At 41.5% G+C, this 18,274-nt stretch overlaps 1 protein-coding gene and 1 long non-coding RNA gene across 3 annotated transcripts; both read right to left on the bottom strand.

Annotated features, from left to right (window-relative positions):
• Nucleotides 1-724: 724 nt before the first annotated feature.
• On the bottom strand, nt 725-16,781 carry LONRF3 (LON peptidase N-terminal domain and ring finger 3). Of its 2 annotated transcripts, XM_061358030.1 has the most exons (12): nt 16,126-16,781; nt 15,027-15,145; nt 14,357-14,479; nt 12,028-12,183; nt 10,386-10,629; nt 9,613-9,703; nt 6,436-6,550; nt 5,887-6,008; nt 5,098-5,256; nt 3,899-4,061; nt 2,930-3,079; nt 725-2,208 (listed from the first exon to the last, which is right to left on the bottom strand). In XM_061358030.1, exons 1-12 carry the CDS (start codon nt 16,757-16,759, stop codon nt 2,050-2,052), a joined length of 2,235 nt encoding a protein of 744 aa, XP_061214014.1. In that variant the 5' UTR covers nt 16,760-16,781; the 3' UTR covers nt 725-2,049. The 2 variants fall into 2 exon arrangements, with proteins under 2 accessions (XP_061214014.1, XP_061214016.1); XM_061358032.1 differs by lacking the exon at nt 12,028-12,183.
• LOC133214782 (uncharacterized) lies at nt 11,085-11,841 on the bottom strand. Its single transcript, XR_009726230.1, has 2 exons — nt 11,625-11,841; nt 11,085-11,404 (listed from the first exon to the last, which is right to left on the bottom strand). It is a non-coding gene; the product is annotated as an uncharacterized LOC133214782 (long non-coding RNA).
• Nucleotides 16,782-18,274: the final 1,493 nt, after the last annotated feature.

Genomic DNA, 18,274 nt, shown 5'->3' with positions numbered 1-18,274 from the left:
ACCAGCTATGGAAGAAGTGCAGCAGTCTAGCAGTATGGAAATAAGTTGTAGCCTTTCTAGAGTAGCTCAATGCAAATACAGGATATGTATTCCATTTGCATCACAAGGTTGAAACAAGTTTGTCTTCCATTCTTTTCTTTGGTACCCTTGTTGAGAAGTTCTACAGAATAGGGTGAACAAAGGTAGTTTTATGAAAACTTAACAGTATGGAAATTATTTTAAACTAATAAATATCTCTGATGATGTGATGACATTAAATTCTACTGCATTTTTTCATAAAGGCATGGAATGGCAGAGTGCTCTCCTGGGTAAAATAAAGAGATTTGTAGCATTCCGTAACATTCTCAATTCAATCTATTTTTGCCACTGAAAAGGAAAACAGTAGCTTAGAACAAAAGGCCCAGTTCTGCTTACATTGAAATCAGTGAGAAGTCAAAAGTCAGATGGAGGCAAGATCAGTCCCAGAAAGTGGTACACTGAAAGCAATAAAAACAGCAAAACAAGTATATGAACTATTGATTTAAAAGAGGATAAAAATGAAACCCAAGATACTTCCTGTTCTCATTTCTGCCTTTTTTTTTTTTTTAACCTTCCTTATAGCTAGAAGTAATCGCACTAAAATTCACTTGTTTTCCTTGAGAGCTAATTAGTAGCAACACTACCCAATCTCTTAAGAGAAACGCAGTGGCTGGGTAGAGATTTGAAGCTAACAGAAACCTGAAGATTGGGGTGAAATAAATAGCATTTATTACAACATATTCCTTCTCATGTGACAAAAAATCTGCCCTCTGGGTCCTACAGTTGAAAATAACTCCCCCCACCCGCCACATATACACACTCCAAAGCCAAATCCCACCAAACAATTATGAGAAATAAAACTGATGTTAACAGCAACAAGAGTTGAAAAAAAATTAAAAATTAAAAAACAAAATAAAAAAAAATTATGTAGTAGCCTACAGTGAAATGATACCAATAACTTCCAGTTTTCTTTAGGAGAAGCCACTCCCCATATATTGTGGCTCTTTCTTCACAGCTGTTTGTAGCCATTTCCATTCTTCAAGAGAGAGTTCAGACATGAATTTAACTCCAAGTTATCCTCTGTTCTGTGAAAACTCAGGGATAGATCCTTCTGTCACCACTATGGCAAATCTCCACTGACATCAACTGATCAAGACTTGAATATTCTCAAGCACTTCAATACTCATGCTTAAGGTTAAGCATGTGCTTGACTGTTCTGTGATACAGGAACCCAGTGGCAAGCGTAGGATCAAGATCCAACAACTGTGCCTGAAATATCTCAGACATAATCTGTGCATTCAAAGACTTTACGGCAGGCTGTTTCAAGGGGAAAAAAATCCTTCTTCAGCTACAGTAGAACTGGGGGTAAGTAGAAAAACATTCATTATTTGAACACAAATATCTGAAAAATTATCAAAGCAGTTGCTTGTGTACTGCTAGAATCATCATTTTGCCCCAGTCATAAATACAGGGTAAAAACACTATAAATAAATAGAGCAGCTCACTTTCCTTTAGAGAATGAACACATAAATAATATACATTTTGAAACAAAAAATCATATTGCAAAAATAAATTATCAAACGGAAGTTGTGAACATTATTTTATACAATGTTATATAAAACCTGAACCATTTGGAATAAAAGACTTTGCAGTTCACTGAAATAATGCATTAACATTATTATTTCTGTTTCACATTAAACTGCAGTTTATCCTTTATCCACTAAAAAAAATAATAAATAAAAACCCCTTAAGCTTTTTAAAAGGTTTATGGCAAACAAGATCACTTTTTGTTCTATCACATTTGTTATTAATTTAGCAGTGCAGTGATTGAGTAATCATCTCAGAGTTCCAAATGGAAACTACTGAAGTATCCATAAACATCCCTTGCTCTTTATAACTCATTTTCTTTCACACTGAAGCTTGAAACATCCTGACACTCAAATCTGTAAGACATTATTGCAGTTAGATGAAGTTACAAGAGACAGTCTACAGTCAAGTACTGTGGGAGACTTCACACTCTCCTTCTCACCATCACCGTGATCTTGTACGAGACATGAATGTAAGGACACGTCTGATGCCATTCAAGCGGTCTTTGAGGGATTTCATGGCAAGGAAAGGAAGCTGAGCTCTGTTCTCGAGTGGAAGGACAGCTAGGACCCACCAGCACCATGCTGGCCCGTTAGGATTAGCCTGTGGTAAGGGACAGGGTGAGGAGAGGGAAACGAAGTTAGGATGCACGGAGATGGTTAAGTCTTGTTTTAACACAGTATTTTGATAGCAATGTAGCAAACAGATAATTTCTTTGCCAACCTAATGGCCTGTGATTACAGGTTGGCTTGAAACAAATTACAACCAAGTTGTACCTTTCCTAAAAATAGGATGTTGAAGACAAAAGCTATTTCTATCTATCTGCATTTCTATTTCTAGCAATAGTTTATAGGTTAGGCCTTCTAGATTTTTTTTAATATCTTTTGTTCCCATGTTATTATTGACCCAGTTCCTTGGGATTTCTGCTTCCTTTCTTCACGCTTTATGACACTACTGTATATTCACTTTCTCTTATAATTTGTTATTTTAGGATCCCTACTATTTGCAGTCCTTGAACAAAGCTTCCTCTTGCCCCTTTTCTCTCAGTCATGTAGTTGGGGAAATGGAGTAGGCAAAAAGGCATTTAAGTCTCCTGGAATTAAGTCAGGTCAGTAGTCTCGGGAAGTTACCAACATTAAATATGAGCATTTTGTTCAAAGCTGTGGTACCACTGGTGCTTGGCAACATACCATAGATACTTAGCTTATGCAGGATAAATGAAAAGTATTCATATTTTCATCTTAAAACACAATGCCTCCCAGTTTATCAGGTATCCCTGATATTTCTGTCTCTAAAAGTTACATAAGCCACTGATTCTGGGTACCTGTGGGTCAGGATCCTTAGCTGGCATTGGACCAAAATGACTGAGAATTCGACTTTTGAGTGCTTGCTTGAGGGAGTTAAACCACAGATATGCCTGATCATAGACGGAATCATGGAGAACAAGTAATGCAGCATACTCTTGTCCTTGCACCTGAAATGAGTAAAGAGAAGAGGATGGTTACTGTTGGTTCAGTCTGCAAGTTGGGAAAGGCACAACACTGATTTTTAGGAATTTCTGGAGTGGATAGAGAAAAGGAAAAAAAAGAAAATGACAAGAGTTCTGGGATGGATCCAAATAGCGAGGCTGGTGTCCCCCATTCTGCTGCCTCTCCATTTCCCCACCATCAAATCCTTCACTTTCTTACCCTATAGTGTAAACCAAAGATACCTATTTGCAGAACAAGCACTTTGATTGCTCTGTAAAAAAAGCTACATAAACATCACAGTACACAGAAGATTATGCAAAGCTTTGCATTTTTAATATTAGCAGCTCCTCAGAGTAGACATTTTATCTTCCCATTGTACACTAAGGCTCATACTTCACCCAGAATACCCTGACTGACTACAGTCAATTTTTTAAAGAAAGAATTAATGTAAGTAATTTTGAAGGTGTAGTGAACCCAATCCTGCTCCTTCTATAAGAATGGGAGTTTTCTAATCAGCTTCCATGCAAATAGAGGCAGGTTCTCCTGATCCCCTTATAAACCACAGTTATTATGTCTAGGAGAAAGGTGAAGTTTCATCCTGGATTCATGTAATTCTGTTTTCTGCTAAAAAGCCTCTAGGAAAAACACTCTCAGTATATGGGCAGTGTGTGTGCATGCTTGTGGTTTCCCATATTTAACCATGAGCAGCTAGTAAATACCAGAAATTTGTTTTACTAGAAACTGTTCTACAAAAGTAAGAAATAACTGAAAACAGGTGCTTCAATTTCACATGTAACACAGTTTAAATGAAATATTTCATTTACCTTTTGATCCTCAATATACTCAATATCAGCTGTGTTATAGCCATCACGCTGGCTGTGCTGTATCACCTTAAATCTTCTTTTGCCGATGCTGTCTACAACAGAGCGACCATCAGCAAAGAATTCCACATTTCTTATCTCCAGAATGCAGCCATAATCTGCAAACCTATTGAAATCAGAACAAAAGCAAGTAAACAAGTCTTATTCTCCCCATCCTTAGCTCCACAGAACTGCCATACAGCCAGTCCCTACCACAAAGGTATTTACCAGTGTCAGCTCATTTCTATTGTTCCTAGTACCAACCTGCTGCAGTTCAAATTATTCCACAATTGTTTTCAAAACTATCAGGAAGATTCAGGCTGTCTAATCTGATTAACACTAACTGCATGTTGGGGAAGACAGGGAACATCTTATAAAACTGAAAGTTATACAGCTTCAACACACATTCTCTATAATCTTGATATGTTCAATTTGTGAAAAACAAGTGCAGTTCAGAATACTAAAATTGTGGAAGGACTATAAAATCTGTAAAGAAAAACGTTTTCTCACAATTTCAGCACATTTGACTTTGTAGGTGTGTTTTGTGTACCTCAAACTTTTTATGGCATATACATACCCTGTAGGTATACACTATAAGGGAGGAAAGCTGAACAGAGACAGGCATTAAGATCAAATTACTTGAGACTGACTGTAAATGGCTCAGTGTAAATGCTCAGCCAGTCCTTACAAAGGTCCTGTTGTACCTCTGCAGCTTCTGCTATATTCAAGAACAGGGAGGATATAAATGTATCCTAATAGCTTAGCTGTTCTTTTCATAATTAAAAAAAATCTAGCCCTACCAAACACTTTAATGCCCTTTCAATTTGATTTCTTGTGCCAAAGCACCCAACAGATTTCAAAACAGTAGAAAATACACTTCACTTTTCATGTATTACAAGAGATCTGCAGCTCAACTTTGTACAATACACATTAGCTATGTGTGTTACAAGAAAATTGGGCAGTCATATTAGTCAGAAACTAAGTATTCAAGAGAGAAACTTAAGTCTTCTCCATGTCTCTAATTTACATGATTAAGAAGAAGCTTTCTCTACTGGAAAGCCATCACATACATTACAGCCACGGACTCTTCTGCACCTCTCAAAGGAGACTTGCTCCACAACAAGTAGGGTACATCACATAGTCCAAGCATGCGGCTCACTCACCCTTTTACAGGGTCGCTGATGCACATTCCAAACTGTTTGGTGCCAGTCTCCATGCACCTTCGAATCATCAGGCGATAACATGGCTCAAAGATGTGCAAAGGGCATGGGACTGTGGGATAAGCCATTGTGCAGACAAATATGGGAACATTCTTGTTTAGGCTATAAAAAAAGACAAATCAGATACGACATTTACCAAACTACTAATAAGGTATAAAATACATGTTATGCAATAACATATTGTTTAAAATTATGATATCTTTAAATAGAGATTAAAGCATCTTTAGAATAAAATTCTTAATGGAGTAAGTCCAAGCTAAAATGATTTTTCCCATTAACTGAGTAGACAGTATGGAAAGTGATATACCACTTACTAGCAGAAGAGTTTTTAGTTATGCTTTCTGGGTTTGCTCGTGAAAGAATTAATGCATCTGTATTATTACTTTTTTAATCCCATTTCTTCCCTGCCTAGTACATTCCAACCCCCAGCCTGTGAGACTTCCACTTACTGTCTCACTCTGTGGCTTTTGTGGAGGCCACTGAAAGCAACCACATTGCTTTATAGTTTATTTACTTCTGGATTTCTCCTCTTTATTGTTCAGCACAGGCTCAGTTTTTATGGTAACTCAAAGCACAATTTCACCTGGACCCTTGTTCTTTTTGAAATGACACGATACCAAGAAAGAAGCTCCTTTGTCAGCATCTTAACCTGTGTTCTACATTAGCAGGAGCCATTCCCCAGTTAACAGCAGTAGTATTAGAGATTGGAATTTACATAAATGGATTACATACTTGGAAAGCTCTGCTATTTCCTCTTCATAAATCTTTCTTCTTTCAGTGAGTTCCTCTGGAAGGTATCTAGCTATTAACTCCTCCATTAATACTGTTTTACAGTATTTCCTCATAGCCAAGCACTGCAGAAAACACACACACACAAGCGATTAGAAATAATGTGTGGCATTTTGAGTGTATGGTGCCTATGCACAAGGTAGTCATCTGTCAGCTCCATTTTCTTATGTCTATAGCAAATCAAATCCATCTTTTACTGAAGACTTGTTTATTGAACTATTGGGCATTTGAATAGTTTATTGAACGCTATAGGCATTTTCTGAGGAAATTTGGGAAGTAAAAATACATACAGATTTTCTAAGAACAGGTGTGGCCCTAAGGCTTGAACAGGGGAGACTATCCATGCTTTGTAAGTCATAAGAGCATTTAAAGTCAATTTAAGGCATTTAAAGTCAAATTCTTATACTTCTTTTTAGTTATGAAATATCAAAGGTTTCTGACTATTTCCTGTCACCCTTGAATTTATGTTGAGAGAAATCCAAGCATCATTACCTCCGAGAGCCCCTCCTTGCACAGGGGACATTTTGGGTTGTGATCTAGGCATCTCTCAAGACATTTGAGACAGAAGGTGTGTCCACAAGGTGTAGTGACAGGTTCATAGAAGAGCCTGGATTGGAAAATCCAAAAAGAAAACAATAATATTGTGTACCAAAATAAAGAAGCTGCTACCAAAAAAGCTGTATTCATTCTCCAATGTAAGTACTCCAGGGATAAAGTTATTCCTTGCTTTTCATTTCTTCAATGAACTCTTGAATTTACTCAGCTCATGCTTTCTTATTGCTACCTGGTATCAAAACCAGCTCAAAAACTCCGATTTCAGTGAATGCGAGAGAATATTGTCATTAGCTTCCAATAAGCCAGGATTTAATTTTCCTTTATGCGAGCGATAAATAGAAGCAGAAGTTGGACCATCTGACTTTTTCTAATGAAATTGAGCAATACTTGCACAACTATTACCGTGGAAATCATGTGATTACTCATATGTGTAGAGCTAAGTACAAAATAGCTATTTGCAGTAATAGCCCACATAAGTGATTGCAATAAACTGTTATTGCCAACTCTAATGTGGACTTGGAAAGCAGTTTCGTTGCAATAGACAGGTTTTAACCTTCAAACAACCGCTTTTCTGGAGCATCAGTGATACTAGGCTCCTGTTTCATCTAGAAAAGTATTTCAATATAAAAGACCAGGTTTTCAATGTATCATGGTATCTAATCTTTACCTATTTCGAGTACCTCTGTGACACTTATCTTCATATAAGGGGTTTTTACTTACTATTCTGTTTATGTGCTGAATGTGATGTTTCCTTGCCAGTAAGTACCTTAAAGAGATGCAAATAATATGGATTTTTTCATAGAAAATGTTTGATACCAGGGAATAGGTTGTTCGGCATATACTGTATTTTTCAACATACTGGCTTTAAGGTCTCAAATATCAGTCTAATTTTAAGTGAACTTACAAGTTTATTGTAAAATATTAGAGTTTGTCAAAACAAAAAAAACCACCACCAAGTCCTGTTACACATTTGGGTTTATGTATGTAGAATTTCACATTTATTAGCATCTGTTATATGAGCGTAATCAAGAACATAACTGGCTCCTAACAAGATTGCCAGTTTATATTGCAATTTGACTGTTCAATTGAAAATCCTTAGTAATTGTTTTATGAAGGGAAACCTCACTGCACCAAGGCTCCCTTACTGCTCTCAACTATGTAAAATACTGAATTCTGCAATACGTTTCAGTAAGCACTGGTTTGCACATGTAATTTCGCAGTCACTTACTGGATCTAAAATGTTAGCATAAAGACAAGCAAGTCCTGTTGAAATGTGTGAGTCTGCGCTAGGTCTCTCAAAAGCCAACAGCAGCAGCTTCTTCCTAATGACTCTAAGGGGACCTGGACCAAGCCTCATGACTTGCAGAAAGAAACACCATACACCAAGATTTCTCATGACATCATTTAAGCTATTGTAACAGCAGAAACTAAATAATCACTCCTGCTGAGTAATGCTCCTTCATTCTTCCACCAGTGCACTGCTTTGAGTATTACTTTTTATCTTCCGCTTGCTGCTGGAGTGAATGTAGATCAATAACATTTTAGCCACTGTCAGACAAATAGGTTAATAACAGCTCTTGCAGTTAATTGTGAATAGGTCAGTAGGTTACTAGGTAATTAGTCCAAAGTATCTTAGGATCCAAATCCCCAAAATACCTCTGAAGAACACAGCAGGAAACAATTATAATCAATCTGCATTAATAGCAAGGAAAAAGATCTTGTGACACTTGCCTTAGCAGAAGCCTTCATTATTGCAGTGATGTTACAAAGCTAACATCCTCCTAGATGCAAGGTCTGTATTTGTGATTGTGATTACAGATCAGCATCGCCATCCTCTATATTGCAAGCTCAAGAATTACCAATTCCCTAATTCCTTTACAACTGCATTGGAGTCTGCCTGTTTCTGATTTAACAGAGGATGAAGAAGTAGGGCTAATTAATTTTATTTAAAAAATCTGAAAAATGCTTTGTTGACACAATGATCATAAATGTGCAGACTCGTTAAATCAGCTAAGACTGATTGTGTGGCTTTCTGTTAAAGGAAAGTTTTGCTCCTAGCAGTATCAATTGTTTTGACAGCTATATAAACTCTCAGATCACTTTTCAGCTGTAAGCAGAGGGAGGGGGGCAGAGCCAATTTACTCCAAGCAGAAGTAAATCAAACACAATAGTTGTTTCAATTTGCCTGAGATAAATGGAAGATGTCCCCCCTCTCCCTGCATACCAACAACCAACCAAGCAACTCCACATTTCTCAAAGCACAGGACTTCAGAAATAAATCCATTAAGAGGCTGTCTGCTATTAAGAATTTAAAATACAGTGCAAAACTAACCTAAACATGCATTACTGTAAATCTGGGTAATGAAAGCTACAAACCTAAGCGACCATCACTGTAGAAATCAAGACCCCTGTGAAAAACCTTTCCAGTGTTTCCAAGTCAGTTAACAAAACCCACATGTATATTTGCCAAAGTTATAATGTGTTTTACAAACAAGTAGTAAAACAGATGTAGTTGAAAACTACTGGTTTTATCAAGTCCTTGCTGTCCCCAAGAATGACTGATGGCTAGAAGAAGAGATCATGAAGCAAATGGAGCAATGGCCTTGGGAAACAAAGGAGCACGTCTCTTAAGTAATAAAAGAAAAACACGCTCTTGTTTGCTTGCAAGATTCTCCTATTGCAATAGCAGCAACATAGTATTTTACATGCAAATGTGGAATATTCATTGGATGTGGTCTCTTCAACTATTTTGAGCTTTACATAACATCATAAGGGCTGTACAGATTCCAGAGGACAAACTGGTTTTGTGCACTACATGTGTCAGCAGGTGGCCACGTGTAAGTGATGAGATGAAATCTTTCAGAGACCTTCACTAGCAGGCATAACCCTCATGCGCCCTTTTCTAAACAATCACTAGCCTAGAAGAGATCAAGAAGTTCCTATTCATCAACAGTGTTGATTAACAGGTCTAGAAACACATCAGTGGAGTAGCAGTAAAAACTAATTTCATGACAGAGGGAAAAATTACCAAGTATACTAGAAAATCTCTAGGTCATAAAATGGAAAGAGATACAGCTTAAAAGCTAAAGACATCCATGAGAAAACAACAGATACCTCATACACAGGGAGCAGTCCAAATCTGATGGATCCACAAATTCAAATGGAGTATGTTGTCCAGCACTATTTCCCTTAGTATCAACTGTATCTATCAATAACAGAAAACATATTACAGTGTAATTGAGCAGAAGTATGGTAAACACACTGGTATTCTGTGTAACTACAAGCAGCAGCCAATACTTAATCTGTGTTGCATACACTTGCAAGTTACTGAACCATTAAGAACCATTACAATAATTTCTATGCAAACCATCAAGTTCAGCCTTGGCACAAATCCGTATACCTTCTCTTAATTTTGGTGGCATTATACCCACTTACAGAGGGCTGAATTTAGCCTTGCATTAACAATTAATGTCAAAACATTTTTTTCATTGGTGTTGGAAGTGAGATACAGTCTTCTGTCCTCCCATTGTAAACATATTCTACAGCATGAAAACAAGGCCAGATATCATCAACAAACAATTTGTGCTTTTAAGCAAACTTTTTTCAGTGATCCAGAAAGTGCTAAGGCCATGTGTGACACTCATATTCCTTAAAAGATTGAGATCTCTGATGAGAAACAAGCATCAACAGACCCGAACGTCTTACCCGCTTTTAGACTATTTTTTGTTTTTAATGTACACAGAAATTCCCCATGCTGCCCTGCTTAGACTAAAGGGAAAATGCACAAGCCAAAGTGCAATTTGGACCCTCTTCCTCTAATTTGTATAAAAGCAAAATTTCTACTGATTGCATGCCATGAGACTTACCCTGTGAGCAATCAAACATACCTTTCTTCATCACTTTGCAGGGGAGCTCAGCATTTCGCATCTCCTCCGGACAGCACTTCCTTTTCAAGAGGCTGCACTTGTCAGAAATGAGGAAGGTAGATTCCGGCATGGAGGTGAGTTTGTTCTCCTCCTCCAAGCAGTCCTTTTTGCTCTCTGTAATTTGTATGGATTTCCTCAAGCTACCAGAAGTAGTTACGTTTGGTTCCTCTTGAATGGAAAACCCTTTTTTCTGTTCCACATTTACCTGTGTGAAGACAGGTCTGACATTGGACTAATCTTACAACAACTTGGTAAGGAAAAAACCTCAAACCTATTACAAGTCTTTAACATTATGGATCACCAGGAAGGACTTTGTAGGTCAAGAAGCAACAGTTTGAGAATTGTTGTCAGGGCCTGCTTGTAATGGAGGGGGAAAAAAAAAGGGCAAACTATTAGCTCTCCCCACCCATCCTAGCCTCACCATGGCACTGAGTATTTTCAGCCCTTATGTACAGCTTTATAGCTTGGTCATGAAACTTGATTCAGGCAGAAATGTGGCCAGATCTCAGGCTGAATATATTGTTATCACTTAACCTATGGGGAAATGCATATTGCATATAACATAATGATGGTATCAAGTATCAAAACCAACCAAAACAATGTGAATTTAAGGAAGCAGTATAGACACACAAAATTTGTAACAGAAAAAATGCACAGAGCTTCCTTTAACAAGACAGATTTATTTTGCGAAGGCTAAAATGGTGAGACTTCACCCTGTTAAGGCTACAGAACAATCTGGAGCAGCCATTATACAGGACATCCCCTATCAGCTTGTCACATCAACTCCCCAGGTGAACCTGAAAGTAGATACTGTGGATAGTGATCAGAAGCTGTGGCAATGTGTAACATGCAGAAAGATGACTGACCTGTCCCTCAAATTACTTTGTTAGGGGGTCATACAAAAGGATTTCTTGTCAGAATACCCTAATAGCCTTTCCAGAAGGCAAAGTCACTGAGTGTTCTTATCAGTCTCAACAAGGCTGTTCAAAGCCTGCCATTTTTGTTTGTGAGGACTAGAAGTTTTCTCCCACATATGTATGTATATATGTGTATACGCCAAACCTATCCCCAAAGTTCTGATGTCAGTGAAGCAAAAGTGGTCCTTACGAACCCATGGATGCCAACCTCTACAGCCATTTACAAAACTATGGCTCTGAGACCAAACTTACAGAGCAGCTAATACATCTGCTTTAGAATAACCTCTAAGCAGTGTACAGAATCTGAATGCAGGATAGTTTTGCCACTGACATCAATTATAGTTGAAGCTGAAACCCCAGGTTTTAGCATTTCACAGCTTTGGAGGGTATCTCAATCCAGTCTTCAGAGGCCCTTTCCCACTACAAACTACTTGGAAGAGCTAAAGACAATTACAGGACTAGAACCCACTCAATTCTGGCATAAATTTTACCAGTACTACACCAGAAAAAGAAGTCAGATAAGGAGACTTCGGTAAGTCAACACTTTCTTGTAATCTTCTGAAACTCAGTAAATATCTAAGAAAATGTATCCTCCTGTCTCCCATAGGTGAAAAAGGAGAGAAGGCTTCCCAATGTGAACATAAAACACACACGAATTAAGAACCACACATCAGACTTGGTTTTACCTTGAGCAACCTCTGTAGGTTATGGCTGGTGCCTCCAGATCCCACTGAATTTAGGAGATTCCCCTTTAATCTAGAGTGATGTGACAACAGCTGCAGGATATCAGGTAAGTGTTCCTGAGCATTTCCCGGGATGAGTGAAAACAAACTAAGTAGAAGCTGTGATACAAAACAGAATACTTCACTGCTTAGTTCCTTCCTTGCAACCTCAAATGAAAAAGCAAGTAAAGGAAGAACTGAAAGAAGCATCCTTGATTTTGTTAAAACCATTTAAAGAGCCATTTAGATGAGGGTAAGAACAAAAAGTGCAAGAGCTAATGCAATATAGGCTGAACAGACAGCAAGAGACATTTTCAGAATTAAATAAGCCCATAAAGTTATTAACCATTCTGGGATGTGACACCCACATGTCTTTGTCCACTTTGTCGTGCAGGTCATAAACTCACCAGAAATTACTAACATCCATCTTAAACATGTTTTTTGCTGCACCTCAGAAGCTTTCACTGGGGTTTATTAGTACAGAGGGCACTCATCTCACAGGCTTAATCCAAGTTCAGTGAAGTAAATGTCTCTGATATTGTAAATTGCAGCTATTTTTAATTCATTTACACGAGGATACAAGAAAATGTAGGCAGTAGAAAAACACTACTTCTTCATTTGCTATCAGAAAATAAGTGCCTTTGTTTTGAGTAGCACCTTGCAGCCAGTTGTATGGCATAGCTTCTCAGATAATTGTTTAAGGAAAGAAGCAGTGCTGAATGGAAGATTTACACTCCCCAAACTACTTTCAACATACTGAGGTGATCCTGCTGATTCCTGGGGAAGCCACATGACAGCAAAGGTACCTTTTTAAAGCCAAAAAGGATTCCAGAGGGTCACACTGTGTCAAAACTAACATGGACAGTTAATACCAGCAGAAAATCCCAGCTGCACACCAAGAATTTGGTAAAATGTAGCATGTCATTGTTATGCAGATGGCCTTGGAAGTGACTCAGTAGAACCATGGATGAATTCTGTCTGATGAGTGCACAAGTAATTCTTTCAGTCATAAAAAAGCCTGTTTTTCCCTCAGAACCCCACTGCTCAGAAGTGAGGTGTCTTGGATAAGGCTATTTGGAGTCAGAAATTAGAAACACATTTGTTTGTTCCTGCTCTTTTTGCTCTAGTGCACAGGAACTCTCCCAGCATGACTGTGAGAACAAACCATGACACAATGGCAGTGAAAGCTACATGGAACCCACCAGGAAAAAACCCAACCAACCAAAACTCCCAAATATCAGTGACAAAAACCTCACAGGAGGTGGAAATCTCAACCATATGCAAAAATGAGATAAAAATTTGATTGTACTACAGCCATCCAGGCTATATTCTGTTTCCTTCATGAACAGTGCTTTACTGTAAGAATTCTATAAATAAAGCTTTCAGAAAGCTTTATTTATTGCAGCACACAGAAGCCTCAAAGTTCCTATCCCACCAGTGATGGAGAAAAGCCTGAATGCACTGCCATAAAAGAAAATTCAGTACAAGGAAAATAGCACATTACACTTTATTACCATAAACCATCCCTGTGACACTGAAGCTTTTAGCTATGACAACAAAAAAAAACCCGGCTAAATGTCAAAAATACTGATTCACAGGAAATCAGAGATTTGAGGGGCTGCAAAACAAAGCAGTCTTCACAAAAGCTGTTGGAGAATCCACACACCACATTTTAGGGTGTTACTGTAAAAAAGTCTCACTGCAGATTCATTTTGTTGCTTATTTAGCCTTAATTATTAGCAATCTTTAAAAGCTATCTTAAACCAGCTCTTCTTTTGTTGACTGCTTCCTTTCATGCCTCCTTCACACTCTGATCCTGGGTGAAGTACGACTGGCAGTAGGAAGAGAGCTGCTGCTCCCAAGTGGAGTTTGAAGGGTGCTGCGTGTTTCATTCTGCCAGTCAATGGCCTGATACAACATTCCACAGCAACCCCTCCTCTGCTGCACTGTCACTGGTGAGACATGGCCACACTAGGAAACAGATTAAAAATCCAGCTCTAGAGAAACACAGCAGTCTGTGGGTGAGTTACTAACAAAATCAGTCTTACTTCAAATTTGGCAATGCTAACACTGTGAGCAACTGTTTCCACAGTGTCTGCTGAGTATGTTTTCTTGCTACCTCTCTATCTTCAAGCAATACACAACTCAAATCTGAACAACAGTCGGGATACATGTCTCCATGCAGCTCTTTGCAGTAATGAGAGAGAAGGGAAAAGAGAAGAAAAAAATTATGCTCCTTTATGAAATGCCACTGAACACAGGAACACAGCTCCGGGTGGTTTAGGGAACTCACCTTTTGTGCCTCAGACTTGGCAGTCTTGTTCCCAGTATCTAGAGCAAGGCAGAACAGAAACTCTCTTAAAGCTTCTTCTGTTTTCCCCAGATTAGCTAGTGCTTGTCCTTTCCTTAGGTGACCCTGCAATGAAACACATCCATAGTTGGCACCTTTTGTCATCAGAACGTGCACTAAAACCAAGGTGAAGTGACAAAAGACCTTTCCAGAGAAGAAAAAGTTAGGCAGGGGAATCACTATAAACATCTCTTATACCACGATACCATCAGTGCTTGGGGTTGTAACTCTTACAGGAAGAACTAGGATATTCTCTAACTCTCAAGTATGCTCTCAGAGCACTTGAGCCAAACTGACCTTGGAGAAATCTACTTCCCCAAATTAATCTCTTAAATTTATCATTACATCCTTATATAATGATGTAAGCACAGCATGGGATTTTTGGAGAGTGCTCATGAACTTGAGATTCATGCAGGTCAAAGACAATAGTCTCAGTTTATCCTCTAGGATTATCACTCTCTTCCTGACCCCAGAAGTATCACAGCTGAATGCCTGCAAGTCACAGGAAGCCAAAAAGTGACAGGATGTAAAGCCTCACTCCGATCCAGCTGTCTAACAGGTTTCTATCCAGATCAAATCAAGGTTTTAAAGTACAGCTGGAGTCAGGACTTACTTTCAACCAGTATGGCTGGAGTCTGCACGCTGTTTCTGCATCATGAAGCGCATTTTCACAAGCTTTCAAAGTCGAGTTAATCTGGGACCGGTTGCTGTAGAGCAAGTGGTCATTTGGAGCTGTGAGAAACAAGGGAAATAGGTTGATGGAAGCAAGTTAAAAATCAGTTACATAAACTTTATTCTTTTTGGGGGGGTTCCAAGTTGTAAAAACCTACAAAATACACTTTCTTTTTTTTTAATAACTATGTACTAAATGAGAACTGGAAACCTCTTTGGGTAACTCCAGACAAGACGTCAGCTATGCCTTATATAACTGCAGGGAACATTGCATAAATAAACCACGAGACGCTCACACAATGAATTACCAGCTCTGACTGAGGATCAGATGGGTGATAGAAACACACAAGAGACATCCCAATAGGAATGCTGTCCTGCTGTAGAGAGGAGTTTCACGATTTTTAGCATCAAAGTTTTCAAGTAACATGCGAGGATCTTTTCGTGCCAAAGCTCAACACAGGAAAACAAGTGTAACTATAGGAATGGGATAATGCTATGTCAGTGTGGGTGAAGCGATCTGCTGGTTACAGTGTGTTGTAGCATCAAGACACAGTACGTACCAGATTAAGGCTGTACGCTCTTTCAGAACACTCAATAATTGAGCGCTGACCGGTAATACCTCGCCTTTAATTTCCCCTTACTGTGGGCCGGGTTATGGCCGTCTTTCCTCAAACTACACGGAAACGATCGCACCAGAAGTTTTCCTCACACAGCCCCTGCGGCAGCTCACCGGTCACGGGCGGCCACGGGGAACGCGTGCCAGCCGGGACCCCCCCCGTGCCCTGCGGCCGCTGCCCCCGGGCCCCGCCGGTTACACAACGGCCGGACCGCGGGCTCCGGCTTACGCAACCGCTGCTCTCCTGACCCAGTTCCATTGCGGGCCGGGGAGCCCCTGCCCCTCCCGGGGCTCCCCCTGGCCTCCCCGCCGCCCGTCCGCCCAGCACCGCGAGGACTCAGCGGGAGCCAGGCCCTGGCCGGAGGAAACTTGTCCCAGGGAGCGCGTCCCCGGGAGACCGGCGTCGGGCTGTGGGTGCCGTTACCTAAGCTGACCGCTTCGTTGTACTTCTGCAGGGCTGCTTGCAGCTTCTTCTCCTTGTAGAGGAGATTCCCTTCGTGCCTGAGCTGCGAAGCCTTCACTTGGCAGGGAAACCACTTGGCCAGCAGGTTGCTGAGGATGACATTGACCCGCGGGAGCTGCCCGGGCGCCGCGCCGCCCTCCTCCTCCTTGCACAGGACGCAGCGGGACTCTGCCGCTCGGTCCCTCTCCAGGCACTTTTTGCAGAACGTGTGTCCGCAAGGCAAGGAAACGGGCTCGAAGAGAAAGCCCTGGCATTTGCGGCACCTGAAGACGTCCCACTCGCGGGGCTGCGGGGGGCCGCTCCCGGCGGCGGGTAGCCCCTCTTTGATCCGGACGCTCTGCGCCAGGCACTCCACCAGCTTCTCCAGCTGCTCGGCGCGCAGCTGCTGGTGCCGGGACGCCAGCTGGTACAGCGGCAGCGCTTCGTGCAGGCGCCCGCCGAACGCCAGCGCGTCGGCGCGCCCCAGCAGCACCTGCCACTCGGGCCCCAGGCCGCCGCCCGACAGCTCCAAGTTCTGCGCCTGCAGAGCCCCAGCCGCCAACTGCAGCACCAGCGGGGGCTCCGGACGCTGCTGCGGCGGCAGGTGGGAGCCCATGGCCGCGACGGCGCTAGCGGTGCGGGGCGGCGGGGAGCGGAGGGGGCGCGGGCGCGGCACGGCCCCACCGGCCCATGCTGCTGCCGCCCCGCGCCGGGAGCGCCCCGCGCCGCCGCCGCTTATATAAAGGCGGGCACGTGACGCCGGGCAGCGGCGCTCATTGGGCAGCGCCCGCAGGTTGTTACAAAACCAGGCGGTTTTGTAACGCGCCCACAGCGGCCCCGGCCCCGCTGCTGCTCCGCTGAGGGGCCCGCTGGCCGGCTGGCCCGCCCGGCACCGGAGTGTGCTCCACAGCCCCAGCAGAGATCCCGCAGGGGGGGAAGCCGGTGCTGCCCTCGCAGCGGGCTCTCGGACCCCGCACGACCCGACCCGACCCAGCCCAGGGAGGGTTCTCCCTGTCAGCGCGGGCGCCCTGTGAGGGGTTGAGGCCGGTGTGAGCCCCGTGAGGTGCGGGAATGGCTCCGCTCTGGTAGGTGCCAGGCACAGTCCCTCCTCGCCCGCGTTCTCGGTGGGGCAGGGCCGTGCTGCAGGTGAAGACACCCCGATGGGAACCGCTTCCCGCTGGGCAGCTGGAAAGTTATGTTTGACCCGTGTTTAGGGGGACATGGCGGCGAGAAACTCAGTTCAGTCCCGGGTTTGGTATCTCGGTAGCTACGGCAGTGCAAAATAAGTAACAGTTCAAACCGATTTGGAAAAAACACAGCAATGCCATTTCCTGCTAGAACTGGAATTTTAAAGGCTGTAGTGACACAGATAATAACTCTCCTGAAGAGAATCTGTGTAGTTGGGAAGCTATTCTGAGTCGGATACTTGTGCTTTTAGGACGAGAACATCAGGAAGAAAATGTGTTTACTTGGGTATGTGCTGTGGTGTATTGCATAGGTATATCTGCGAGGTTCTAGGTAAAAACCATATGCCTTATGATGTATGTTTGTTTTGTTTAGGACTAGCTGAGTTGCCCGCTTCAGTCTGCACTTTTCAACCTATTTTGATGATATGAAAGGTCTGCACTAGTTGTGTAACTGTTGGTGCTGAACTAAGGAGAAAATCGCCTGTGCCACCACAGAACAGAAGCAGTTTTAAAAGAAGTTATCCAAATCTTTTTTTTGTTTGCAGTTTTATGTAGATCCCAGTTACAGGTTCTAGAAATGTCCCTGATATCTAGACAGACATTTTCAAATACTCTAAAAATATAGAGCACTTTTCACACTGTCTTAAAATCCACTGCAGGATTTGATATTTCTGAGGATAGCTGCTACTGATGCTATTGGCCTCCTCACAAAACATGAGAAGGGATGAAGGAACTGATTTCCCATTTTTTATTTACAGAAGTATCTGAATCCCCCACTTTGTCTATGTAAATTAAGCAGGTAAGGACAAGCTCTGCCTATGGGGGTTGAGTGGACAGGATAGACGATGGAAGAAAGGAGAAGGAAGAAACATGACTTTTGTAAGACCTTGTTTAGAGAGGATACATGAGAAAGTCCACATGAACTTAGATTTAAAGCAGAAAAG

Source organism: Neopsephotus bourkii, unplaced genomic scaffold (genome assembly GCF_033783945.1).
Source record: "Neopsephotus bourkii isolate Nb327-2 ecotype Australia unplaced genomic scaffold, CSIRO-AGI_Nbou_v1 NB_936, whole genome shotgun sequence".
Classification (NCBI taxonomy): Eukaryota; Metazoa; Chordata; class Aves; order Psittaciformes; family Psittacidae; genus Neopsephotus; species Neopsephotus bourkii.
The sequence above is the reverse complement of the archived record's forward strand: the minus strand, read 5'-3'. Positions and strand labels throughout refer to the sequence as shown.

Excerpts from the sequence above, each read along its gene's own strand:
- LONRF3 (XM_061358030.1), bottom strand. The coding sequence starts at position 16,759 with ATGGGCTCCCACCTGCCGCCGCAGCAGCGTCCGGAGCCCCCGCTGGTG. Across the intron at positions 10,630-12,027 it reads ACCTACAGAGGTTGCTCAAG|GTAAATGTGGAACAGAAAAA; the intron begins GTAAAACCAAGT and ends GTCTTCACACAG. Across the intron at positions 2,209-2,929 it reads CTAAGGATCCTGACCCACAG|GCTAATCCTAACGGGCCAGC; the intron begins GTACCCAGAATC and ends CCCTTACCACAG.